The 26,869-nt window shown below is 40.7% G+C and overlaps 1 protein-coding gene across 14 annotated transcripts in view; it reads right to left on the bottom strand.

Moving 5' to 3' along the window:
• Positions 1 to 4,561: 4,561 nt before the first annotated feature.
• DST (dystonin) overlaps positions 4,562 to 26,869 on the bottom strand; it is a 502,743-nt gene continuing 480,435 nt past the window's right edge. For 4 of the 14 annotated variants that reach the window (XM_066359128.1, XM_066359129.1, XM_066359130.1 and 1 more), the window contains 14 exons: positions 24,998 to 25,141; positions 23,739 to 23,927; positions 21,547 to 21,676; positions 18,974 to 19,137; positions 18,044 to 18,206; positions 16,549 to 16,703; positions 16,297 to 16,371; positions 15,010 to 15,027; positions 12,217 to 12,334; positions 10,860 to 10,931; positions 9,741 to 9,940; positions 9,218 to 9,328; positions 6,449 to 6,572; positions 4,562 to 5,611 (listed from right to left, as the gene is read on the bottom strand). In XM_066359128.1, the coding sequence (XP_066215225.1) occupies positions 5,349 to 5,611; positions 6,449 to 6,572; positions 9,218 to 9,328; positions 9,741 to 9,940; positions 10,860 to 10,931; positions 12,217 to 12,334; positions 15,010 to 15,027; positions 16,297 to 16,371; positions 16,549 to 16,703; positions 18,044 to 18,206; positions 18,974 to 19,137; positions 21,547 to 21,676; positions 23,739 to 23,927; positions 24,998 to 25,141 (1,926 nt within the window). In that variant the 3' untranslated portion in view covers positions 4,562 to 5,348. The remainder of the gene's footprint in view (positions 5,612 to 6,448; positions 6,573 to 9,217; positions 9,329 to 9,740; positions 9,941 to 10,859; positions 10,932 to 12,216; positions 12,335 to 15,009; positions 15,028 to 16,296; positions 16,372 to 16,548; positions 16,704 to 18,043; positions 18,207 to 18,973; positions 19,138 to 21,546; positions 21,677 to 23,738; positions 23,928 to 24,997; positions 25,142 to 26,869) is intronic. The other 10 variants (XM_066359142.1, XM_066359134.1, XM_066359135.1 and 7 more) reach the window with 3 other exon arrangements.

Genomic DNA, 26,869 nt, shown 5'->3' with positions numbered 1-26,869 from the left:
TACAACCCATCCTTTTTCCTCTGCTTCCTTCCATTGCTCCAACCCTTTGCTTTCTGTTGAGCCCAGCTGGAAAAGCCCAGCTCCAGATCAGTGAACTTCCTGTCCTCTCTATTCCTACCCCAGGCTGAACTTTATAGATCAGGGTAACTAGAAACTCATGGTCTCAGCTCTTTCAAGTTTTCTCTATTCAACACAAGTATCTTAACCGTTTCCTTAACTCTAGGCAGGACACATCTACTTTGCGGACAGAAGTCAGAGCAGTGTAACTCCCTCAGCTTCTCTTGCCCCATCTTATTCACCCCTTCTTCTAGTCCTTCGTATCAAAGGCATGTCCCTCCCCTTGAGATCAATTTCTCCAAATTGATATCTGGAGATTTTGGAAGTGGGAAGATAAACAGGCAATCATTAAAGTAGGATGAGAGGTAACAGGGTCAGAACTAAACTACGGATTTGGTAATACTGGTATGTCCCTTCCACTCCCAATGAATTTTTGGAGAAGAGCTAACCAGACTATACAGGCATACCTCAGAGACATTGTGAGTTCAGTTCCAGACTACTGTAAAAAAGCAAGTATCAAAGTAAAGCAAGTTGTGATCTTTTTGTTGAAAGGTCTTGCCTTCAGTTTGTTAAAAAAAAAAAAAGAAGAAGAAAAAGAAAAAAGAAAACACAACACCTGTGTGGTAAAATAAAGCAAAGCACAAAACGAGGTATGCGTGCAATTACATATAACCACTAGCACAGGTGTGCATCATTCAATAACTAGGAACAGAGGGGAAGGAACATTATAGCATACCCCAACCCTGTGGAAAAAAGATGGTTGAGAAAAAGTAGAAAAACAAAACTGTAGAATAGTGACTTAATAGTTAAGGGTCAATTTAACAGTGATCCTTAAAAGAGAGTGCATGCAAGGTGACCTCGTAGGATGGGGGTGGGGGGGTAAGATGTCTATTTATACTTACATTTCATCTAAAAGGAGGGGGTGGAAATAAACCTTCATGAACGTTTACTACATTCTGACACTGGGGACTGTCCTCCAATGACATCCTCAGCGTCCTCTCATGGTCAGTATCTGAGGTGACCTAAGGACAGAGTGGGCACCCCGACGGCTCCCAAACTTCTGGTTTGCTTTCAACCTTTGCAGCAGACTGCTGTTTATCCACATCAAGCTGGGTGAAATTGGTTATTTTATCTCTTTATAATGAAATATTTACAAAATATGGCTTATATGGATCCTTGCCAAATTAAAAAAAAAAAAAAGGAAAAACCCAACATGGCTTACAATATAAGAAACAAATAAGAAAACGGCAGAGATGACACTTCTAGAACAAGCCCTTCATCAGCCACATCATGAGTTAGGCCAGCGTGGATCTCTTCAGATTTGACAAGAATTTGGCCAAAGATTCATCAAAAACTATTTGAAATATACATCTATACCTTGAGCAGTGTTGTTAAAGATAAATCTCACTCCAAAGATTATACTGAGCCTTGAGAAATTAGCTAATAATAAAATATGTGCAAACAATAACTTAAAGGAAACTAATACACATTAGAAATGTTCGCTCAACAAATTTGGATAGAACTAGTCCACCAAAGAAGTCTGGAGACCACTGGCACAGAAAGTAGATTCTAAGGCAGTGTCATCACATACAAAATAGCTTGGGCACTTGCAAATGTACTGTTCACATGCATTTCAAAGCACCTTGTCAAAAAGGACAAAAGAACTGCAACTCTTTAAAATTTCCCTTGTTGCAAATATTTACGTTGCTTTTAAGTGATCAGAAAAAGTAAATAACATCCTTACCTAAACTTTCCTTTTCTTTTCCACAGGTCAATCCCGGTATGACCAACAGAGCACTTCGCTGGTCCTTCCACCCAGATTTGCCTTAAAAGAAACTAGAACTGAGATTTGGCCAGGCTCATCTACTTCAGCGCTGATATCAAAGAGACTACTCTATTATTTCAAAAGGAGGTGGCAATACATAAGAATTAGTGATTTTGGTTTTCAAGACAAAAATGTCCATTCTATAACCCACCATCCCTAATGACTAAGAACTGTTAAATTAATTAAACAAAGAGGTCATTACATGGGAAGGGCTTTAAAGCTGTGGATGTTTATGTAAACCAACCAAAATCTAAGCCTGTAACTGCCTCAAGGTTATGGAATTAAACAGCTAAGGACAACCAGTCCCCAGTAGCCAACTAGGATTGAAGTGGCAGTCCACCGATAAACTCTCCACCGGGCTTCAGCCTCTGCTACAGAAGTCACTTCCCAGCTCCAGGCAGGTCAGGGGAGCACCCCGAACCACTTCCGCTTTGACACTGCCAGAATCCAATGGATTTTTGCTCAAGTAAACCTTTAAAGTTTTAAAAATATGCCTCAGTTTATCTTTTGACAGTACTGGTGTCCAAAGAGGAAACCCAGGGAGGCCCCTGGCGGCCCTCGAGAGCAAGGACAAGGAGGCAAAGGTACCTGCAGGGTACCACAGTGACATTCTTACGCCGCCAGTCCATGGTCACAGACATCTCTCCGGGATCCTGGCTCAGCACTGCCTCCGGACTTCCGGTCTTTACTTGGGGACTTCCGTTTCCGGTCTGGGTCCGGAAACCAGTCGGGGTCCGACGGTGTCCACAGGTGCACGGAGTCTGACTTAGAAACCCGACTGGGGCCAGTGCAAAGCCTCGGGTGGGTAAAATTTTGTCTTAAAGCTGAACTAGCAGGTTAATCTTGCCAAAGATAATCTTGGAATACAGGGGCCACAGTGGAGAACTTTTGACTGTTCATTAAACAAGGAGGCTACTAGAGGTGGCTCTAACGCCATGGCGGGCCTTGGGCTACATAAGGAAACCCAAATCTAAGCCTGTCAGTGCATCAAGCTTACACAATCAAAACGCTAGACAAACAAGCACAGCCAGCCAAGGAGGCTGTACACTGTAGTCCATCCATATTTCCGTGCTCCGCTTCTGCCTTTTCTTTATAAATGTCTCTCCAAGCTCCTGTGGGTGGAGCGCTTCTAAGCACTTCTGGTTTAGCGTTACTCGATTCCAATCAATGTTTGCTCAAACTCTTTAAAATTTTAATATGCCTCAGTTTATCTCTTAACAGACCCAATCTTTACATTAAGATAATTAGGGTTGAGGTTCATTCCAGTGGCGCGCGCGCGCGTGTTTTGTTTGGTTTTTAAGGAAGGCAGGCCGGCAAGCAGGCAGGAAAGAAAACAAAAAATAAAGGAAAACAGAAGGAATGTGTAAAGGAGTAGAGATGTGTCTTTTGCATTCACTGAAGCCTATAGGACTTTCCCAAGTCAGCCCGAAGCTCTAGGATTAGTTCAAGAGGAAACATGGATCAGGCATCAAAGTTTGAAAAGCTCCCCGAGGACAATTGCTGATAACTAGGAGCAGTTCCTTAAGAATTCTCTGAAGTACTTTAAACCACTTATTTTTCTCCAAAAGATTATTTTACTACTAAAAAAAGCAAAGCCCCTAGCTCTTTAACAGGGATGGCATTCAAACAGACTGCGATAAAATCGTTCCCTTCACTTTAGTCTTTGAAGTGGAAATTGATCGCATGCAGAGTACCAAAAGAATAACAACAATTTCAACTGCCTTCTTGGGTGACACGCTAATACTCAAATGCAGGAGTTATATAGCATGTGATCTCTTAGGTTAGAATTACCCCTTCCATCAAAGCTCCTACCTGAGACCCAGGCTTTTAGAAGGCATTACAATCACTTAAAAATGGCACCCAGTTTTCCATTAGAGAAAATACCAGGCTCTTCAGCTTTGGCCTCATTGAAAAGGGCCAAGAACCTTGGCCCAGAACCAGAACACCACCATTTGCTGAAATAAATTTACATAGTTATGGGGAAAGTTGTGACCTGTTATGCCCAAAGTAACAATCTGCCATCCCTCTAATTATATCTGACATTTTTATTTTTAGAAAAATTCTATCATTTGCTTTTTAAAGATACATAGGCCATTAGAATATTACTCTATTACTGTAATAAAATTAGTCACACTGTCACATATCTCCTGGTTTCAGTTTGTTTTACAGTCATTTATTTGTTTATTAACTGTTTCCTTCTTGAATATAAGAGGCCAGGGCCCCTGTGGCCTCAGGGTCACTGACAGGTGGGCACATAGCACTTATTAAATATATTTGTAGAATGAGTGGTTAATGTAATTTTATTATATATTTATTATAATTTTATATCCCTGTTCGATGTCCCCCAAGCTTAGCCTGTTACACTATTAGTAAAAATACATCATATACATAATCTTTATTTTAAACAACAAAAAAAACCCAAACAACAGAAAAAGTTCACTTTAAATAATCAAGTATTCCATATGTTCAAGTGAATATGTTTTATTAAATGCATACTAATATCTTTCTATAGTGAGTATACATAATAAGTTAAAATGTATATATTTATTAAATATAGATATAATACCAGAACATGATTATTTCAGATGAGAAATCAAAATAAACCCATTTTTAAGTATCTTTTGGTCACTCCAAATTGATATTGCTCATAAAAAAATACACTGATTTTTCCCTGGGGAAAAAAATTAATTCCATAGCAATGTAGTTAAGGGACATGTTTTATTTCATAGCTTTGTGCAAGCAAAATTGCTTTGATACAAAATGAGTTCAATGATACAGATGCTACTGTCCACTCAAGCAAAAGAAAACCTCACATTTATATGAATGCACTTTAAAAGTATATTCTTACAGTATAGTAGGTCTAATATCCAGGACACCTCTGGCCTCATGTGAAGCAATGAAGCACAGAAATGGTGGAAGGTTCTCGAACATCAGGGCACTGGCAAGTGCTTATAGTAACTTCCTGGGAGTTCTCCGTCAGATACTGCTTAAAGAACTGTGTGTGGGTGTGTTTGTCTTTCTGCCCTCCAGCTTTTAGTTTACATTTAAATTAACTCAAAATATGTCCCTCGTGGTGCATCTTTCAGCATTTCAGAGTTCCCACAAAAGAAACAGTCATGAGGTATCCCTAACGTTAGCTACCGTAGGCATGTGGCTTCAGAGGGTGTGGACTTCCCTGGAGGTGCAGGGATTGAGTTTAGTGTGTGCTCCAGATGTTACAGTGCAGAAATGTTAGTGCAGGTTAAACTCTTAGCTTCCCCCTCACATATGATGTGACTTTTTACCCCAGAATATCTGACAAAAAATTTTATACAGGTAAAATAAAAAGACAAATACACAAATAAGGCCATCTGCAGAATGTTAAACTCACCTTTGCAATATTTCACAATAATTTCTACATCATATTTTACATCTTTCCAACTTAAATAATAAAGCTCAAGGGAAGGCCGTGGTGGGAGCAACCGCACTATCTCTTTGAGGATTTGTCCAGTTTGCTGGCAGGTGCCTTCCTCTGGGGTGTGGGGATTTTGGAAGGCTTGGCTGTGGACGGCCGAGAACCTGCTCGGGGCGAAGGTCTGTGTGTCTGGGGGGCAGTCTCTACATCTGAGCACACAGACTGGATTTCGGAAATGTCAAAGTCGGACGCATCGCTGCCTCGGCGGCTGCTGGCCCGGCTACCGGCCTTGCTTCCGGCCCGGCTTCCTGGTCGGCTGGGAGTCTTCCTGGGATCTGAGGAGAAAGGGCAGAGATGGATCACTCTTATTACTGGCTCCATCGGCAGCAGACTCCTGAAACCTAATGTCACCTTGATTCTCAGCGATTTCTCTTGAAACCTTGTAGGCACTCAGCACTGTGGATTCATGGCCTCTCTCCATTCCACAAGGATAGGCAGCCTCACTCAGAGTAGATACAATATACAAAAACTAGATTTACAAACAAATTAAGGTTTGGGCTTACCCTGCTTAAAACAGGATGTCATTTACCACAAACAGATATAAGGAATATAGCTACCAATTAAGGCTGTCCTTTTCTTAAGTTTAGTGTGTCTATCCAGATAGACACAGTGCAAGCACAGAGAAAACTCTCAGGTGCAAGACTGACCCACGAATAAGTCATTCCAAGCACATGGGAACTTCAAGGACTTGAAGCGTTAGAGAAGCTTCATGCTTGCTGCACCCAAACCCCAGGGTTAGGTTCACCATGAAGAATCGTGGGAAGCACTGGTGTAAGGCCCAGGATGGTTGGGTTTTTCCAACCACCCAGAACACAGCCCCGTATATTTTCCAAGGAGACAGAAGAACCAATATTTTCCAGCTGAAAAGGGGGTAGGATACTATTGTACTTTTTCTTTTGTTCTCATCTTTCTCTGGTAATTTCCAAAAGGGATTTTCCAGTCATTTATTCCCATGACTCATTTATCCCCTGGTGAGAAGACTAGGGCTACATGTCATTTCAAAAGAATACAGCATCATCAATTCATTATTTCTTCCCAATGAGGAGGAGAGGGACTTCGATCTCCAGAGCATACTGCAGAAGCCATTGAAGAAAGAGCGGCACCACACTCACCAGCAAACTGTGTCCGGACTCTGGCAGCTGCAGTTGTGATCAAGCCGCTGTCTTCCCCAGAGTGGAAGCCTTTGCCTGATAAATATCCCGGAAGTCGAAGCTTGCTTCCTTGTATTGGTGTTCCCTGTATTCAGTCAGTGAAAGGACATTTCAAGATACTGTTTGTGATCCATGGTATAATACCAACCACACTTTACAGACGGATGCAAACTCTACTAGACCTCTCCAACGAGGCACGGGGTCCTCGCTTGTCTCCACTAATTTCTTATTCTCTGCCCGAGTTCAAAGGGAACCTTCCAAAGAGAATCATGTTGAAAACAAAAATGGAGATTCCCCAAATGATGGCATGGGGGAAAAAAAAGACAAATGAAACTGGGTACTTTAGCACCTTCCAGTCTGTTGGTGCATGTTACAGAGTCACAGATCTGGGTAACATGATGCTCACTACATGGCAGAGAGAGAGGACGGGGCTCTGACAAAAATGTGCTTGGACAGTCAGCCACAGCCAACGCTTCCGGGAAACTAGGCAGAAATAAGCCAACAAATAGAACAATAAGTAAATTTTAAAAGTTCAGACAGCCGTCATGTAAACAAATTAACTGCAAAAATAAAAATTAAGGCCCTAGCTGGTTGGCTCAACGGTAGAGCGTCGGCCTAGCGTGTGGAGGACCCGGGTTCGATTCCCGGCCAGGGCACACAGGAGAAGCGCCCATTTGCTTCTCCACCTCTCCGCTGCGCTTTCCCTCTCTGTCTCTCTCTTCCCCTCTCACAGCCAAGGCTCCATTGGAGCAAAGATGGCCCAGGCGCTGGGGATGGCTCTGTGGCCTCTGCCCCAGGCGCTAGAGTGGCTCTGGTCGCAACATGGCGACGCCCAGGATGGGCAGAGCATCGCCCCCTGGTGGGCAGAGCGTTGCCCCTGGTGGGCGTGCCGGGTGGATCCCAGTCGGGCGCATGCGGGAGTCTGTCTGACTGTCTTTCCCTGTTTCCAGCTTCAGAAAAATGAAAAAAAAAAAAAAATTTAAAATGATATTTTGGAAGTTGGTACAATGGTACTTCATTTCTTGGCCCTATCACATCTGTAGTCCTTTCATGCAATATAGCCAAACAACGCTTGGGGAAAATTCTTTTAAAATTCTTATAGAAGTTCACAGAGAATATCTAAAGCAATCATAACCATCATATTTTATTGTAATTCTAAAATCACTGCATTTTTTACAGATCATTGCAATATTTTGGAAAATTCATGAGAGACTGAGGACTCACAATTATGAAATATATTACTCAAGGTGGCAGAATTCATTATCTATCAAAGACCCACATCATTCTTCTCAGAATACCTGCTTTGATTTTATTCTTAGACATCCTACCTTTAAAAGACCCTTCTATAAAACTACACTGTTGTTTTGTTTGGTTGGTTGTTTAGTCTGATGAGGCTACTTGAAATAAAACATAGTTTTCTATTAGTCAAAATAGCACACTTAGATTTTAATTTGGGGAACTCTACTTTTTAAAAATCTGAACTAATATGGCAGCTCTAAATATTTAAAACAAACATGTTGCTTGAGGTTCCTTAAACTGTTCTCAGATTTTGCTACAAAAGATCCATCATGAGTGACAGACATCTCTAGATGTAATACATATACTACCCTTTCTCACTCAAGGACAGGGGTGCAGTGGAGGCTGGGAGATAAAGAAGAGCTGAAGAATGAGTCGTCTCTGCCCCATATCTACCCCTATTAATACTGTTTCCATCATTTCTAGCTGAGGCAGGAAGGGGACAAAATTTTTCTGCCTCCCTCTTATTACGGACGTGAGGATTAACTAATAGGTAAGAAAGGGCTATGAAAAGTATAAAGTGCTTTCGAAAGGCACCGCAGCACTTTCATACCTGGATCCTGGCCTTCAACATGAAATACCTCCTTCAATTTAAGAAAAGTTATTTAGGGATCTTCTTCCTCCATTTTCTGTGATTCTTTCTAATCAAACGTCCTTATTTGGTGCCTATGTTTGTCATTTTTTACAGAGAAGTTCCTTTAAAATATGGTTGACTTTCAGCTGAATGCAAATGATCTATGTGTTAATCTTGACAAATTTTATATCACCTAAATATCTTATCCCCATATATCATGCCATATTGAAAAGCTAGAGCTTTCTTGATTACCATTAAAGTCTAATAAAGATATAACTTTTGAAAATGACATGTAACTTCACATACCTGAGCCCCCAGCCCCATGCTCAAATAACTAAAAGCCTTGTTTCACCCACTCCGTGTCCCTGGGCAGAAAGAAAGTCTAACAGACATTCCAAAAGACCTTGCTGAGAGTGAACACTCAACAAAAATTCTTTTAATTTAAATGATTTCTCTTGCAAATGATACTACCTCTCTCTCTCTCAGCCAGAAGCAAAAGCATACCATCAGCTCTAAAAGAAACTTTAAGTTTAGATATAATCTCCTGTATTTCACTCCCCCAAGAGAGAAAAGTAAAATTAAGTATGAGTAAGACAACAATAAAAAAACAAAGGCAGTACAGAGCCTGCTGGTGTGACTATGTCAAGCTGACATCAGGGAGCAGAAGCTGTCTTTTCTGTTAACCCTTTACTCTTACATCTTCCAAGAACTGCTGGGTTGATACTTATTTCATAGGAGTCTATTAAAAAGACATAGCATTATCAAAAGTACAAATATTCAGGGAGAGGTAAAGTAATGTTAGTGGGTGGTAGTTTCAATTAAAGAAGGCTGTTAGACTAGAATCTGGGGCCTTACGATACCTCTGCAGATGGCACGGAAAAGTCTGAGCACTCTGCTGGCTTACAAGGAGTTGACATTTTGCTGTTTGTCAACCATGGTTTACCATAATTGCGTGTTAAAGGATGGAGAATCTGTATGGAACAATGGCAAATCAAATGTAAAGGATAGCAGATAAAAAAACAAAGCCACAGAAAGAGATATTCATAGCAAAGACTCTCATTTCAAAGTAAGAATAATAATAATTAAAAATACATGGAAAGATTTGACAGCAAATCATACACACCAAAAAAATAAATAAATAAATAAATGAAACTTTACAAAGAAAAATCAGTCTGAAAGGTAACCAGAGCAGCACCTAAACAGATAGTTTTTATAGGGGCCAGAGGGAAAAGCATATATTTAAAAAGAATAAATCATTCACCACATTGTGAGAAGGAACACAAATGGAGAAAGATCACAAATTCTAGGGTCCTAAAACATTCAAAAGTAGACCCAAGACATGGAGCACCAGGAGGAGGAAAACGTGTCACGCCCGAGTCCTACCTTGGGTGTGTTGGTGGCAGGGACCTGCGGGGAGGCCGCCTGGCCAGCAGGGCTGGACACCGAGGTCGACCGGTTGGGCGAAGCTCCTCGCGAGGAAGGCCGTGATCTTCGGCCCCGGGGTCGGAAAGCAGCCATGCCCTGGCTGGCACCATCAGCTAAGATGAATTTCTCCCGAAGTTCCATGTTGGTCCTCCCTTTGGCTGGATGGCATAACACACAACACGCACAAACAGAAGAGGAAGGAAGAAAAGAGGTACTCAATTGTTCGTGGGAAGAACCACCACCTGGCACCACAGAGCACGCTGAGGATTTGAAGAACATCTTTTTTGCCATGCCAACTCCAACTCAGCATAACAAAAAGGCAAATGCATTCCTTTACAATGCATTCCCTTTTGGATACAAGTAAGTTTGGGAAAGAAAAAAAAAAGTGTTTATTCTAACACCAGACACCAGCCAGAATAACCACTATTAAAGAAAGAATCAGCATGAAAATGGAAAGCTCATGCCAAAATATTGTTAATCCACCAGCTACTGATGCCCACGTGGGTCCATTACCCTTTCTGCACACCGAAACGACCAGCCAGTACAGCAGGGACTGTGTCTTTTGCACGTACTGCTGAGGTTAGGAGAATGCCAGTATTTTAACAGTGGGATTAATTAAATAATAGAATTACACAGAATGAGAGATGGCTTGCTAATCATGATGACAACGCATAAACTTTCAAATTTTTCACTTAAATGAAGCAGCTACCATTTTATGACTCGAAAAACTCTTTTTTACTAACATGCAATAACAAACACCAGACCCCAGAATCTGTGAGGTAATCAGTGATGCAACACTCATACAAACACATGTGCACACGAACACTCCACAAAAACCTGATGAGCAATGTGTTAGCATGTGTTTGATCACTTACATTAACACCTATGTTTGCAACATATCTCAAGTGTGCGAAATTTTCAGAATTTCAATTTGGAAGCACCAGCTCAGTTGGATATGACTTAAGCCATACACAATGAATGAAGCGTGTTATTTTAAAAACAAATAATTAAAGCAAGAATGTACAAGTAGGAAAGAGAAAAGGTAAGAGGGGAGAGGCAAAGAGAGAGGTTGCCAACCTATAGTAGGCTGAGTAGTAGTAATTGAAGAGTTTGATTCCGAACGTAACATTTTACTCCCATGATGATGAACTAGAAAAAATGACACAGGATACCAATCACATTCAAGAATACTGTTAGCAGGAGAAGAAACAAAGTACAGTGCTTGACTACGCAAAGGGTGCTCAGATCCAGCCTGCAGCACACAATTTAGAAGAAAAGTTGCACCAGGAAAAGCACTCAAAGGTTTGGCTCAATAAGAACAATGTATTTGGAAGACTTTGCCACAATCATTGTAATTTTTCTAAGCAACTCAACAGAACCCTGCGTGTTCTAATTTCTGTTTCATAGAGCCACATGACCTTAGGCTGCGTCATTTTCAAAATATAAAACAAAAAGGGAGCTTTTGTTGTTTTATGCCTTTTGCGGTTGTATTTTTGACTCGCAGAGAGCAGAGCTCCTGAGTGTGGCTGTGAAAGCATCCGCGGTGGCCTGAGCAGGCAGGCAGGGAGGCCTGCTCACTGCACTGCATCTGGGCATTCCCGCGCAGCTGGCAGTGCAGCAAGCAGGCCCTCAGGCGCAACCTCCCGCGGAGCAGCAGAGTAGCCTAATAATGCTGACACAAACAGTTGTTGTTGCCGTTTGTTGAAAAGGATTAAAATGAGCTCACAGGTTTAAGAAAAGAATAAATATTTTCAAGTTTTATTTTCAAAGAAAAAGGGGCTTACTGAGTAAATGGGAGCTAACTAGAAATTGTCATCAAATGACCACTTGTAAGGTAAATCAATTAAAAATTCAAAAATTGACAACAGGATCTGAAAAATAAGGGAAATTGAAAGCTAACCTAGGGCTCTTGGGCTGGCAGGCATGGCGAGAGCTACAGTATATGTTTCTATTTTTAATGTTCCATTCTGTCACTTCAAAGTAAGACTCAAGTTAGGTTTTTTTTAATCTTTAAATATTGCTTTCCTCACCCCATCCTAATTTCATAAAAACTTTCACTTGTAAACTTTTAGTATCTTCAGTCTTCATATCGCCTCAATTATTTTCTCTCCTACTTTGCTATTTATTTAATGCCAGATGAGCTACTCTGGTTGGTGTAATGGCTGGTTTTGAAAATCGCAGATGGGATCATCTCTGATATTTCTTGCCTGCCGGTCTCATATTTATCCAGAGAAGTATAAAAGCCATGAGAAGAGCATGGTTTATATGAGTGCCATGAGTTCTTCAGACTCTTCAGGTTGACCAACCAATGTGAAATACTCACTGTCGTAATAAATGACCAAAATTACACTTAATTATGTTTTTGATGCTGAAAGTGAATACGAAATTGATGTACTCCTATGACGTTATTATCTTGACATGAGTATCTGCTTACCCCTGCAAGGGTCATTTTTCACTAAGAACTCATCCAGTGCCATCCATCCACCTCCAACACGAACCATCACGGTACTCCGGAGGATTCGAACAAGTCGCAGTTGCTGGGAGTCTCCAAACTGTGAACATAGAGAGAAGAACCTCTAATTGTCAACAGTCGTTCTAAACTAAAAGGTGGGTGTGATCCGCAGTAGCTTAAGCAACCAACTTGGACATTTTGCTTAGTTCACAGCGATTAGTAAAATCTCAGGAAAAGGGGTTTGTAATGATCTGCGTTAGACTGCTGCATGCTGATTTAGCCCAAAGGAAATAGTTTGAAGAAAGATAACAAAAGGTTATCAAGTATAATATTAAAGATGTCTCCTAAAAATGATTCGTCTTTCTTATGATAGATACAACATTAGTAAGGCAGTGATTAAAAAATGTATATGGAAATTAAACACAGCCATGAAAATAAGCACTGGCCCACTTGCTCAGGGTTCATACAAAATAAGATGATTCTAACGAAGATTTAATAAACTCTGATTCTTCTTCATTAAAACTTCCTCTTACACTGAAACTTTGCCATGGAACTCTGTGGGAGAAATCTTCATAAACTCATAGGTAATAAACTGGAAAATAAACATGACCAATACAAATTTCATAGTCAAATAAAATTTCTGCATCACTAATAATCTGGTAAACAAATTTGTTAAAGCCTGGATTAATGTGCCATATTATATTACTATAATATTAGAACAGTCAGTGGCACATTAATGATACGGATTTCAAATCTAAAAGACTTTCTCTTAAAGCTGTTTGTACCATAACTGCTGACAGTAATAAGTAATCATCTTTTTCTTGCCCTTTCAATGGATCCCCAATCACTTGGATATGCTGTAAATTCTGCAAGTCCTGAATAAATGTCTAGACTACATGTAATTTCTGACCATAAGGTTTATTTGTTTTGAAAGCCCATGAGAAATAATTTTATACTTTTAAATCATTTCTAATAGGCTCATATCCAACTTATAAAAAAGCACCATATTGAATGTCACGGTTGCCAGCCCTGCAGATACCATAGCAAAATGAATAGTCAATTAAGCATAAATAGCTTCTTTTTTTTAAGGGTGGGTAAAATACAAATATGACTTTGACTATTTGGCCTCATGATGGATAAACAGAAAATTTTAAGTAGAAACAATCTGCTACTTTTCAATAAGCTTTACCACTAAGTTTCAGAAAGCGAACCCTAAAACAAAGCCAACCATTCAAGACCCTGAAACTCAGAAGGACCTGTAAGCATGTAAAATGCACCAGCAGGAACTCAGGCGTCTTACAGCAAACCTTTCTATATTGCTATTTCTAAGTCAATTTTTAAACCTTGAAATTTAAACTTCTCTATCATCGAACCTGTTCCTGAAATGTAATCAAAATGTAAAAATAAAAAATATATATATTTATTTTGTTAGAAAAAATTTGGTGCTAATAAGCAAAGGGAAAGGAGGGGATTTAAAGAAAATTACCCTTAAGTAACCAGATAATTAGACCAGACACTTTTGGTCCAAGATTACATTCAAAACGAAAGTTTTGAGGATCTAACGAAGTTCTTTACAGAGAAGAAATTTCAATTCTGATAAATGTGGATGACCTTAAGTTTTATTTTTGACAAGGCATTATCTAGACAACTAACATTTTCTTGAGCATTTCTCTAACTTTCCCAATAGCCAAATTATGAGACAAGAAGAAATAGACTAATGCCGTTCTTCATGCTTTCAATGAAGAAAACCTTTTGAGGTATTCATTCAATCTTTCTACAAAAAAGGCTGCTATCACAAATAGCAGTAGAAAAGTAATTTTTTATGTGTTATAACTAATAAAAGTTTTAAAAACAACTATTCAAAGTAACTGAAAATTTCTATTTGAAACAACTATGTGATGGAAAAAGAGGGGAGCATAAGTAATTTGAAGTTTAAAATGTAATATGGGCTTAAAAACTAAGAGGCAGAGTAATAACTAATATGATATGGTCAGTACTATAAACAGCATGGTTTTTTCCAAAAGCACACAGTAAAAAAAAAATCATCTCTTTGTTTAAATCACAACACGATTGTTTTTGTCTTTAGATCTAAAATTCTGATCTTGTGCAGTGGCACTGAACAGTTCATACTGGCTTAAATATGAGGTCAAAATGGCACAAAATGTGACTTTAAGATTCTGTAATTTACAAGAAATACATTTCCTCAAAAGGGATTACAACATCCAAAATCTCTAGGCTTAAAATTTCTACTCACAGGGTGCAAAGCCCTAAATTGATTGATTTAGAACAAACAGTCAATAGTTGCTTTAGGGAGAATGTATTACGTGTGGCTGAGTGCCATGGAGACCTCTCAATACTCTGTCTTTGTGTCCCTGCCTGATGCTGATTCTCCTCTAGCGACTGTGTACCATACATCCCCAGTGGTAAACACCAGTGAGCCATGCAGAGACGTGTGTTCCAACTGCTGGCATAAAATATATATTAACAGTTTTATCAAAAATGGGAACTGAAACTTGCATTTGTAATGCTGTAAACAGCCAAGCTACAATTCATTATCTGGTTTGCTTAAAAGTAATCTCCTCATTTGAGACACAAGGCAAAAAGGAATCCTGGATCAAGGACCCTTAGAGCGTTGACAGCAACACCACGCCAACCAACAATGTAGTAGCTAGGGGGGCAGCAGAGGAAAGATTGGCCATGGCAAGCTTGAATGACTATGAATTCAAGTTAAAAAAAATCATTGGGAACTTGAGAACACATTCCACTGAATTATACCTGATTTCCCAGGAAGAACTGATAAAAAAAAATGAAAATGGAAGAAAGATATAATTAGTTCAACAGGAAACTTTTTATATGGCTCTAGAATACACACACACTCACACTCACACTCAGGGCTTCTAGGTGGAAAATCTAGTTTAGAAATGTGCAGGTATCCAACTTCAAAACCCAATAATCAGAACATTTTCTACACAAATTTACTTCAAACCCTTGGGTTTCAAATGTAAGCTAAACACTCAAATATTTATATCAATACTTCTCAATGTGGAAATATAAAAATAAAAGGAATAATGGTTCATTTGTAAGTAATTCACTGTATTCGGGAAACTCGGCACATTTCCTATCGAGCTATTATATATCAGAGATGTTCCAAAAAGGAGAAAGAGTAATGAAGTCACATTGGTCTTCAAGTAATTGTTTTGAGGAAGATAAACCAAGTTTTTGAGATTTTTTAATAAGAAGAAAAATTACTGCACAGGTGGAAAACACTGCCTCTTTTTCATTTTATAAAAATCAGTCAATATTTTTAACTTTGCGGTTCTGGCTTGGAATAGCTATGTTACTGGAACTATGAAAACTTACCTCTAATAATAAAATATATTATAAAGTAATATGAAGCAATATAAATATAAGATATATGTTTTTCTGCCCATATTTTTTTAAAAGCAATGTGCGCCCTGGCCGGTTGGCTCAGCGGTAGAGCGTCGGCCTAGCGTGCGGAGGACCCAGGTTCGATTCCCGGCCAGGGCACACAGGAGAAGCGCCCATTTGCTTCTCCACCCCTCCGCCGCGCTTTCCTCTCTGTCTCTCTCTTCCCCTCCCGCAGCCAAGGCTCCATTGGAGCAAAGATGGCCCAGGCGCTGGGGATGGCTCCTTGGCCTCTGCCCCAGGCGCTAGAGTGGCTCTGGTCGCAATATGGCGACGCCCAGGATGGGCAGAGCATCGCCCCTGGTGGGCGTGCCGGGTGGATCCCGGTCGGGCGCATGCGGGAGTCTGTCTGACTGTCTCTCCCTGTTTCCAGCTTCAGAAAAATGAAAAAAAAAAAAAAAAAAAAGAAAAAAAAAAGAAAAGCAATGTGCATGTTGTACATGTCAAAGATACGTCCTTATATACAAAATGTAGGCTATTTTTATATCGTTTAAAATGATGAGTTAGATACTACTGAATTCTGATATGAGGTAAAAATAAATAATTACTATTCCTGGAAAACAATGCCGATTAAATTATAAACAAATTTTAATTTTTATCCTTTAAAAGAACTACAAAGTCATTTTGAAAACTTACCCTGTATTTGTTATCTCCAATCTGTTCAACTTGAAATCGCTTTGCACATTTACACTTAGCTACCTGCCTTGTCACCTGCCAAAAAAAAAAAATGATGAAATATCCACTTTAATGTTAATATTACACAGTGAATCCTTAAAATCTTGACAGAACTACCAAACATGGGAGAAAAGAAAAGGGCTGCATGCATTGTGCATGATATCCGGGCAGGACACTCTACAGTCTCGTAGGCGGTGGAAAGATAACGAGTACCTCATCTTCGATCTTGTCAGCGTCAGTGACAGGTTTATACGCGTCTTTATTTGGGTGAAGGGCGGCTACAAATTCATAGTAGTCGATGTACCCGTCGCCGTCTCTGTCAAAGATGTCTGCTACCGCGCTCATCTCCAGGCGGCTGGTTGGGAACTCTGCAATGTTCAAGAGAAAGGTAAGGAGAGTTACTGAGCTGTAGCTGACAAAACTGTAAGGTATTTAAAATGTACATTGTAATGATTTCATATAGGTATACAGGGTGAGGCAAAAGTACCTTTATAGCTGCAGTGTGACATTCTTTTGAGTTAATAAAAGTAGTGTAATAGTCATAACCTGCATCTCTTTTTCCATACCAACTACTGTAAACCTACTTTTGTTCACCCTTGTATATTGGGAAAGGATTCCTTCCATCTAGTTAATTAACATATATATGTCCACTCTCTTAGCAAGTTTCAATGATACAATCCAATGTTATCAACTGTAGTCACCGTGTGACACCTTAGATCCTCAGGCCTTATTTATCTTCTAGCTGAAAGTCTGTGCCCTTGACCCACCTCTCCCTGTTTCCCCCAGACCCTGGCAGCCACTTTCCTCTGTTTCTGTAAGTTTGACCTTTTATTTAGATTCCACATATAAGTGATAATTAAGATACTCTCAGTATAATCCGTACAATATTCCCAATTAAAGTTTATAAGACCTGCTACTTACTATAACATTTTTTAAAAAGTTTTAAGTCTTTAAAAAATAGTAGTGTATTTATTTCTGCCTTAAGACATTCTCAGTTGTGCATATTAATTTTAATGTGGCCAGTTAAATTATCAGGGGTCATCAAATATATTATAATCCTTTTTTAAAACCTAATTTATATAAGTGAACCCACTATATATATATATGACCTAAATCTATCTATAATTACTACTAGGGTGAATCATTTGAAATTGCTATTTTTCTAGGTTGAAAACTTGAATATTAGCAAATTTCAAATAGTCCAACTACCACTTTAATAATTTATTTATATGAAGTTTATTTTAAGAATGACTTCCAGTAATGTATGTCACAGGTATCACACATGACCGAACCATCCAACAAAAAGATGACAAGTACCTTCAGAAGTTCCTATTATAGGTCCTGATTTCCTACTAATGATGTTGAGTCAGAATGTCAATCAGAATGAAAAGGAGAATGACTGCTGATGCCCCATTATGCCAGGCAACACAAACATCTAAGAATCAAATACTATTAACTTTACTATACTAGTGAGGACACAGCTGCAGTGGGGTGATGAATCTATCTGTACTCACACAATTAGTTAAGTGTGTCTGACTCCAAAGCCATAAATTTTACCAAAGACACATTTTTTCAGAGTGGTGACTTCATAGCCAAATTTAAAGGAGAAGCTCTATAGGTAACACAAGTTTACTGGCCCCTCCATTTTAAATTATGCTTATTTTCTTTAAAAATTGCATCAGTTTCAGTTACTTTTCTTGGAACTTACTCGAGGAAAGAATGCCATCAATAAATTCTTGTCGGGTTATTTTCCCATCCTGATCTTTGTCAATTCTCCTGAAGAAGTCCATCACCCGAGATTTCTTGTGATTCATCCATCGCATGTATTTTTTGCGCCAGATATCAAAATCAAAGTTAGCAAATTCCCTCAGCTGAAAAGAGCGGCAAAATATATTTTGGTTGAGTTAATGCTGTGCTCCAGTTATACCTTATATGAACAAAATTATTTTAATGAGCCTCTAGATAACACAGGTATCTTTCCCACTTCAGAGAGAGGAAAGGGGAAATCAGAAACAGTTTTCCTGTACAGAGTATTTCATTCCTGTCACTGTAGCTAATCGGTTTTTCTTTATAAAAGCAGAAAAAATCAAAACTCTCCCAAGTCAAACTGAAATTGTCTGATGGTGCCAATGTCACAAAGGTGGTGGTGTGTGCTGATGTAACACTACTGGTGAGTCCTGTGCCCACTGGGCAGCAGCCCCAGCTCAGTAGCACCACGTGACCTCTCACCGTCTGCCGTTTGCCACTCCCACTCGCCCAGACTACCATCAGTTTCACATTCTGGAACTCGAAATCGCACATCAAAGAATAAATAATGAAAATACCTAAATTATACATGGTTGTATTTGTCAGTTAATGCCACCAAGCTAACATCTGTCAAGCTAGATCATTTCTTGAGTCAGCTTCTGATCGTGTTAAAACTTACTAGCTTTTCACTTTATTGCCTCCCTAAACCCCAGTTCCATATATCAGGTCCCATACTTGTGGTATCAATTTTAAAAGTAAAATGTGCACTCACATAGCAAGAGCTTGCTTAAGTATTATCAGGAAAGTTGAAAAGTTAAGATTTTTGGGAAAGTGTTATGGCAGACAGAGCAAAGGACAATATGGTGCTGCATATACATGTGAGATTTCTAACCTCCTCCAGTCTGTCCAAGGCGTCGTTAAGTTTCCTCCTCCTTTCCAGTGCGAGGAGCCAGACTTGCTGCCATTTGCTCACCAGTAAGTTGACCCTGGGATTCTTGGTTTCGATCTGCGTCTGAGATCCAGAGGGATACAGGCTGGATGCCGGGAAGCGCTTTCCTGTTAAAATATAACCTCAGTTAGGATGGCAGTTTCCAGGCTTCTGCAATACGACGGGGCGTGGCCTTTATTGTTCCTAGTTAAGACGGAATCAACTTACTGGGTATTACAAACAGAAATACCCTGTTTATATGATGCCTAATGTCAGATTGCAAATCCGTTTTAGTTATTAAGGATCACATACTCTTCATATAAATTAGAAAAATATAGATGTGTATTTTTTAAACAGGAGGAAAATCCAAGTTTAATACATGTTCATGGGGAATTCACATAGACCTGATAAATCTATGGGAACTCCCAAAGACAGTGAGGCAACACTGGGTGTATTTGACAGGTGTATTTAAATACTGGAAAGTTCTCTCAGTAAAGTTATGCTTAAAACATTTTCTAGCTTAAAACTCATGCCATTTCAATAAGAATACAGTATGTTGAGATCCTCCTCTTTGTTAGGGAATGATAAAAGAAGTCTCCCAGGGCAGTGAGACTAGCTTAGAATCAATTCCATAAATCTGGTTGCCCTTCTCAGAGAATGGGGCTGAATAGAGGGCAGGTGGAGGCCGGGGAGGAGACACTGGGCATTCATTAGTCAGCGCATAGTACCTGACAGTTACAATCAGATGTGGGCCCCAGCTTTCACCAAAGTCCACTTCCCACCGACACCATATGTTCCCAGTGCAGAGACTCATTCCACAACTCACTGCTGTCCTAACGTGTTCACCCTTTCTATTTCTCACAAGTTTCTACAACTTCACAGAACAATGATCTCACCACATTTCCCTTACCTAACTGAAAAAGTTAAATGTCGCCTAGAAAAATTACTGGCTTGAAGTCTTATAGGAAGTTGCTGTCCTGCTGGGAATTGCTCAGAATTCCTAACTCCCATGAGGCATACTGGAGTATCAATAGCTAGTATTTATTGAGCATTGAACTGTATGCCAGAAATCATGCTAGGCACTTCATGTACATCGCTGCATGAGCTCATTTAACCCTGACCACAGTCCAATGAGGTTGTAGATCCCTTTTACCGAAGAGTAAACTGAAGCTCAAAGAGAGAATTTAAGTAACCTGTCCAAGGTTACATTTCCCAGTTGGTGAGCAGTGAGGACAGCCAAGGAGTCTGTCTCCAGAATCCTTAAACGCTCTGTTATCTTGCCTCCTTGAGCAATACAGTAACTACAACGGATCTGAAACCATTTTTTCATTACGGCACCATTCAGAAATATTCAAAATGTATGATATAAATTGTACTTCTTTTATATTTATTTATTTTTATTGATTGATTTCAGAAAGACAGAGAAAATGGGGGAAAGAAAGAGAGGGGAAAAAAAGGGGGAGAGAGAGAGAAAGAGAGAGGAAAGCATTCATTTGTTGTTCCACTTAGTTATGCACTCATGGTTGCTTCCCATGTGTGCACTGACTGGGGACTGAACCCACAACCTTGGTGTTTCAGGGCGATGCGTCAGTGGACAGAACTCACCAGCCAGGGCCAAACAGTGCTTCTTTTAAATCTTCTCCAAGCTAGCTATTTTTTTTTTTTTTTTTGTATTTTTTCTGAAGCTGGAAACGGGGAGAGATAGTCAGACAGACTCTCGCATGTGCCCGACCGGGATCCACCCGGCATGCCCACCAGGGGCGATGCTCTGCCCACCAGGGGGCGATGCTCTGCCCCTCCGGGGCGTCGCTCTGCCACGACCAGAGCCACTCTAGCTCCTGGGGCAGAGGCCAAGGAGCCATCCCCAGCGCCCAAGCCATCTTTGCTCCAATGGAGCCTCGGCTGTGGGAGGGGAAGAGAGAGACAGAGAGGAAGGAGGGGGGGGGGGGTGGAGAAGCAAATGGGCGCTTCTCCTATGTGCCCTGGCCGGGAATCGAACCCAGGTCCCCCGCACGCCAGGCCGACGCTCTACCGCTGAGCCAACCGGCCAGGGCCTATTTTTTTTATAATGTCAGTTCATTGGATCAAAGTAGCCTGAAGACATACGAGCACGGGTAAAATCTATCAGGTTGCTTGTCACTGCTAAACAGGTCAGTCATGAACTTTATCCAGGTCACAGCCATTTCGGTTACATTCATTCCACTTTAAGTTTACTTATATAATAGAAGAAAAATGAGATAATTCAAAGGGAATGATGATATCTGTTGTTGCAAATTTTTCAATTTCTTCTAGCTAATTGAAAAGATATACTTCAATCCAACAAACATATACTATGACCAGGACGTATCTTTTTCTTTGTTTTTAAATAAGCTGGCTATTAAATTTAATCCCATATATTCTTTCAATAAACCTTTTTTGAAAGATAACTCATGTAGAATCACTAATTGCTCCAAAATTTCAAAAAAATAAAACAAAACAAAAAACCCCAACTTCCTTGCTAAACTATCTTCATTTGAAAGAAACTGGCCACTGCTTACGTCCTGCTCGGCCCTTATCCAAGACGGGAATGTGGGACTGTAACAGGGAGGGGTCAGCTGCTCTCCTCTTGTAGGTCTTGGTAACTTTATCCACATCAGGTTGTTTTCTGGTCATTTCTTCCATGAAGGTCTGAAACAGAATTATATCAATTAAATACAAGTACACCAGAGAAAACCAGCTTTTGAAATGAATTAAAAACCAAAGGATAAAAGGACCATCCTAGGATTTCTGAAAAACAAACCGTCATGTTTTACCTTTAGGGGAAAAAATATCTAAGCCACTATAACATAGCATTTACTCATTTGTAAAGAATACAAAATGTGCCTTGACTGGTTGGCTGTGCCTTGGCTGCCTCACCGTGCAGAAGTCCCAAGTTTGATCCCCGGTTAGAGCACACATGGGAAGTGCCCATCTGCTTCTCCTCCCCTTTCTCTCCCTCTTCCCCTCTCACAGCCAGTGGCTTGGTTTGGTCCCAGGTCAGCCTCTGAAGGCTGAGGACAGCTCAGTTGATTCGAGCCTCAGCTCCAGATAGAGGTTGCTGGGTAGATCCCAGTCGGGGTACCTGCAGGAGTCTCTGTATCTCCCCTCCTCTCACTTAAAATAAAAAATACAAAATGTTGTAGCTGGCACATAGTTACAGCATTACAAAAGCAGTTGGCTTTCATTTGAAAACCATACATGGGAGCAGTGGTATGAATAACAAAACTTGTCTGTGCACCAACCAGGATCAAGTACCCAAGCTCTTCCTGAGGGATCTTAATCAAGTGAGCATTTGTCTGCAAAAAAAAAAAAACTAGTTAAATGGGGTGATTGCCAAGGCTTTTCTATGGCACATTCACCCACATATTTACAAAATTTAAGATGGCTATGATATGCAGTGGCAAAAAGCATCCACTAAATGTGGATATATTTTTAAGTATTTCTGTCAATGCATATGCTATGCCAAGGAGGGTAAAAGTTATGCAGGTCCAAGTTTATATTAAAAAGGTTTGACTGTCTTGCCATTTCTTATCTCGTCTCCTTAGGCTTATTATTATTGTTGAGTTTATTGTTGATTTATATATATATATATATATATGTATATAATAATTACATGTATTCCTCTAACTGGACTATGTGGCAAAGGCAGTGACTGGGGTGAGAAGTGATGGGGAAAGGAGGAGGCATGTGAAAGTGAGAAGTGTCACAGTTCCGGAGTGTTTGTCACCCTAGAGAACTCTGACCACTTTAATACCTCTGATCACGGAGGGCATGGCCTGAGACACCTCAGGGCCATTACAGGTATCAGTATCTTACATAGTTTTTAAAATATCATGGCAGTGTTAACTGTTCAACCAACTGAGCTGACACAGTGTCTCCCTTCATAAATATAAATTAAATTAACAAGCAAACAAATCAGAGTCAGTGTGACGTCTGTCAATTCGGAGTTTATAACAGGATATAGAGAGATCACTTTTTTGAGCAAGACAACATAGCTATGTGTACTGCTTACAAAAATTAGGGAATATTTCAAAATGAATATGAAGCAAAAAAAAAAGCATTTGATTTTTTTACATATTAAACAAGAACATCAGAAAAGTAAACAAGTCAAAGAAAGTTATTTGATTATGCAAATGAGATGCAAAACCAACTTTAATTTCATTGGTGAAAATGCACTGTACAAAAGGCTGAAAGCAGTGGAGTATCTGCACGGTTCCTGATCCCCTCATTTTTGTGAGCAGTGTAAATGGAGTAGTGATGGTCTTCTTGGCCGGCCGGGCGATGTTTAGCAGCAGACAGTGGGAAATGCGGACATGGAGCAATCAAACAAGGGAGGGTGAGATCACTGAAAGGGGGCGGAGAGAGAGGGAGAAGAATAAACAGAGTAGAGACCCGAGGATAAAATGTAAGGAGAGCTGCCACTTGGAAAGCAAGAGGTAGAGTGGGAGCCAAGCGGAGACAGGGTCACATGAGGAAAACTTCACAGGGGCCAAAAGAGTTTTGGGAAGACAACAGATAAAGAGGAGAGACCGTCAAAATTCAGTAACTGTGAAGAGAGAAGTCGCAAGGCAGTGGTAGAATTAGACACCCAGCTGGAAGGAGTTGAGGGGTGCCTGAGGAAGTGGAGGTAAGCGCACCAAGCAGTCTTCTGAGCACAGCAGCAGGGAAAGAAAGAAAGTACCTGAGAAGACCTGGGTAAGATTTCTTTTACCTGGTGTTCTGCAATGAGGGCTTTCACCTCTTCAATTTCCTGGGGGATGGCTTCTTTGTCCTTATCACTAAGCGTAGTCTCAGCCCATTGCAACCAAGTCAGCAAAGCTTCCAACAGTTCTTGTTTAGCAATGAGCCCGGCCAAAGCACTTGCTAATCTCTGATGATGTTGCTTCGCCCAAGCCAGTACCTGGTGAGGAAATAGAAACTGCTCGGAATTTCCTCAGTCTTGGTGACTAATTTAATTTGTGTAAAATATACAAAATTTCAATGTAAATTAGGATCATTTAGGGTAAGAAATCTTTCTAGAGCCCATCTGTGGTACCAAGACCCAGCTCTGAGCCCTGGCCGGTTGGCTCAGCGGTAGAGCGTCGGCCTAGCGTGCGGAGGACCCGGGTTCGATTCCCGGCCAGGGCACACAGGAGAAGCGCCCATTTGCTTCTCCACCCCTCCGCTGCGTTTTCCTCTCTGTCTCTCTCTTCCCCTCCCGCAGCCAAGGCTCCACTGGAGCAAAGGTGGCCCGGGCGCTGGGGATGGCTCTGTGGCCTCTGCCTCAGGCACTAGAGTGGCTCTGGTCGCAACATGGCGACACCCAGGATGGGCAGAGCATCGCCCCCTGGTGGGCAGAGCGTCGCCCCTGGTGTGCGTGCCGGGTAGATCCCGGTCCGGCGCATGCGGGAGTCTGTCTTACTGTCTCTCCCTGTTTCCAGCTTCAGAAAAATGAAAAAAAAAAAAAAAAAGACCCAAGACCCAGCTCTGAAGGTGACGTTTTTCACCTTCAGGAGTTTAGCGATGTACATCAGTCAGCCAGGCTTCCTTTTGCTTTCTAACTTAACGTTCAAATGTGCATTCTCCGGAGGATCAAGGAGACTTACTCCATGTAGAAGAGAGTAGAAAAAAACAGCTAAGCTCTTAAATACAGAATTAATTCCTTTGTGGATGCAATTCACTCTACAAGCACATACTACTCTGAAATACTATTCAACTGCTGGATTATTCAAGAGACACAATGTGATACAGTGAAGTGAGGATTTGCTATTTCATGTTTCAGGGACAGAGCTGCAAAATTCCTCTCCCTATTTAAAGAAAAGTGGACTGCAGAGACAGGGGATTCACGCCAGAAGAAGAGTTTAAAGAACATTCATCTCTGCAGAGGCCTCAGACTCCCATGGCCGTAAGCGCATCTGAATTGCGGACCCCCCAGCCCTGACTGGCAAAGCTGTTGCCGCTCTGCAGGTGATGCTCGCGAGCCGCACTGACCTCCTCAAACCTGGCCCGGATGATTGTGATCCAGTGCTTAATGGTGGTGATGGAGTCAGGGTGGCAGATGGCCAAAACGGCGTCCCCCATACTGGTGGCTTTGTTGAGTGCAGCTCGTTTCTCTTCCAGTTTCTTCATGAACTCCTACGGCAGAAACGAAGACCTCAGTTAGCTGTTGGCACTGGCTGAAAACAAAACGCTGGAGAGATTCATTTGACCATCAAAGTTAAACAAATAAACAAGAATTCAACTGGTTTATTCACAGCTGGAAATAATCTACTAATTGGGGGATAAGGGAGGAGCAGGCACAAAAATAGGAAATAAAGTACTTTCTAATAGGTGTTTAGAAATACAATTATAGGATAGTATCTCATGCTTCACAAAATACATTAGACAAGAAATACTCTCTCCTAATTCTTAATATAGTATAATTACTTATTAATGGTGAGTGGGATTGGGGGAGACAGTAATACCAGAGATAGAAATAATATTGGTTGGAAAGAAAAAACTAACAAGACAAAGAGGTAGTATTTAAAATAGCATTAACTGTGTCAGGAAAGATAGGAATAGGTACCAAAAATGTACCAAGAAAGACAAAGGGCTAGGCAAGGAGCTATATCAGACTGACAGCCCACATGTCCAGGCAGGGAGGAGTCAGGGGAGGTTGGAGGGAGGGCACCCGACAGCAGGCCAGCTGTGTGAGAACTGTCCCTCCCGTTCAAAGGCCAATAAGAGCCACTTCCCACCCCAGTAGCATGGATAAGCCTCAGAAGGTCCCAGGAAAACGTTTTCAAATCAACCCTTTTTATAAATGGCTCATATTCATAACCATACTCTCTATCATCAGAACTATATCCAAAGATACAGGAGTCACAGAACTCTGCAAGTGTGATTTAAAAAATGAAAGCCTTTACTCTAAAACAGGTGACGTGCTTCCAAACCCACACATGAATTTCAAGCCTCTACAGAAACTCCAAGCCCCCTGGACCTCCCCCTACCGCCACGCTAAGAAGGATTCCTCGATCACACTGTTAAGGGGTGTGCCAGTGGCTGAAAAACAGCTGACACTCATGCCAAGTGACCAGGGGTGATCATCTGAAAATGTAGGTATTTACTATAAAGTCTAGGAACCTTTGTTTTTGAACATCCATGAAGCAGCTCTGTCATATGCCTCCTACTCGAGCATTTGGTTGTGCTTAACATAGTTTGTTTATACATATCGACTAGATGTTAAAGTCTACAATATCAAAAGATCATGTCTTATTCAATTTTGTGTCTCTGTGATTGAATAGATGCTTTTCAACCTTTTATTTACACATTTTTACTGCTGTGCAGTCAAGGTTAACAATATACTCCACTAAAATGGCCTACTTTTTTAAAAAAAATCATGGCCTACTTCTAAAAATATTATATTTTTGGCCCTAGCTGGATAGCTCAATCGGTTAGAGCAATGGTTCTGAAAGTGTGTGCCCTGGAAGATTTCCAGGTGCGCCCTATGGTATTCCAGAGAAATATGTGCCTGTTGGGGACCAAAAAACCAACAGGGTTTTTAGAGTTTAGATTTTTGGGGGACAGAGGTGTGGGGAATTGGCTGTAAGCTGACAGTCTGCCCAACCCCCAACTCACTTGCCTGATTAGGTTACAAAAGGCTGTTAAGCTGTGGTGCTGGTTTACACCACCTGCCATATTCCCTGGAAAGACTGGAGGCAAGTTTCTTCTATCCTTTGTTTGGTGTCAAGTTAAGATGATATGTATGGTGGGGGTTTTCTGCACTTGGTAAAATTCTTGGGCTGCCTTGGAAACGTGATCAGAGATCACTGATTTGCTGCTAATGGCCTCAGTTTGCCCTATAAATAACGCAAGATGTGGTTT

The sequence above is a fragment of the Saccopteryx leptura genome, chromosome 1 (assembly GCF_036850995.1).
Source record: "Saccopteryx leptura isolate mSacLep1 chromosome 1, mSacLep1_pri_phased_curated, whole genome shotgun sequence".
Classification (NCBI taxonomy): domain Eukaryota; kingdom Metazoa; phylum Chordata; class Mammalia; order Chiroptera; family Emballonuridae; genus Saccopteryx; species Saccopteryx leptura.
The sequence above is the reverse complement of the archived record's forward strand: the minus strand, read 5'-3'. Positions and strand labels throughout refer to the sequence as shown.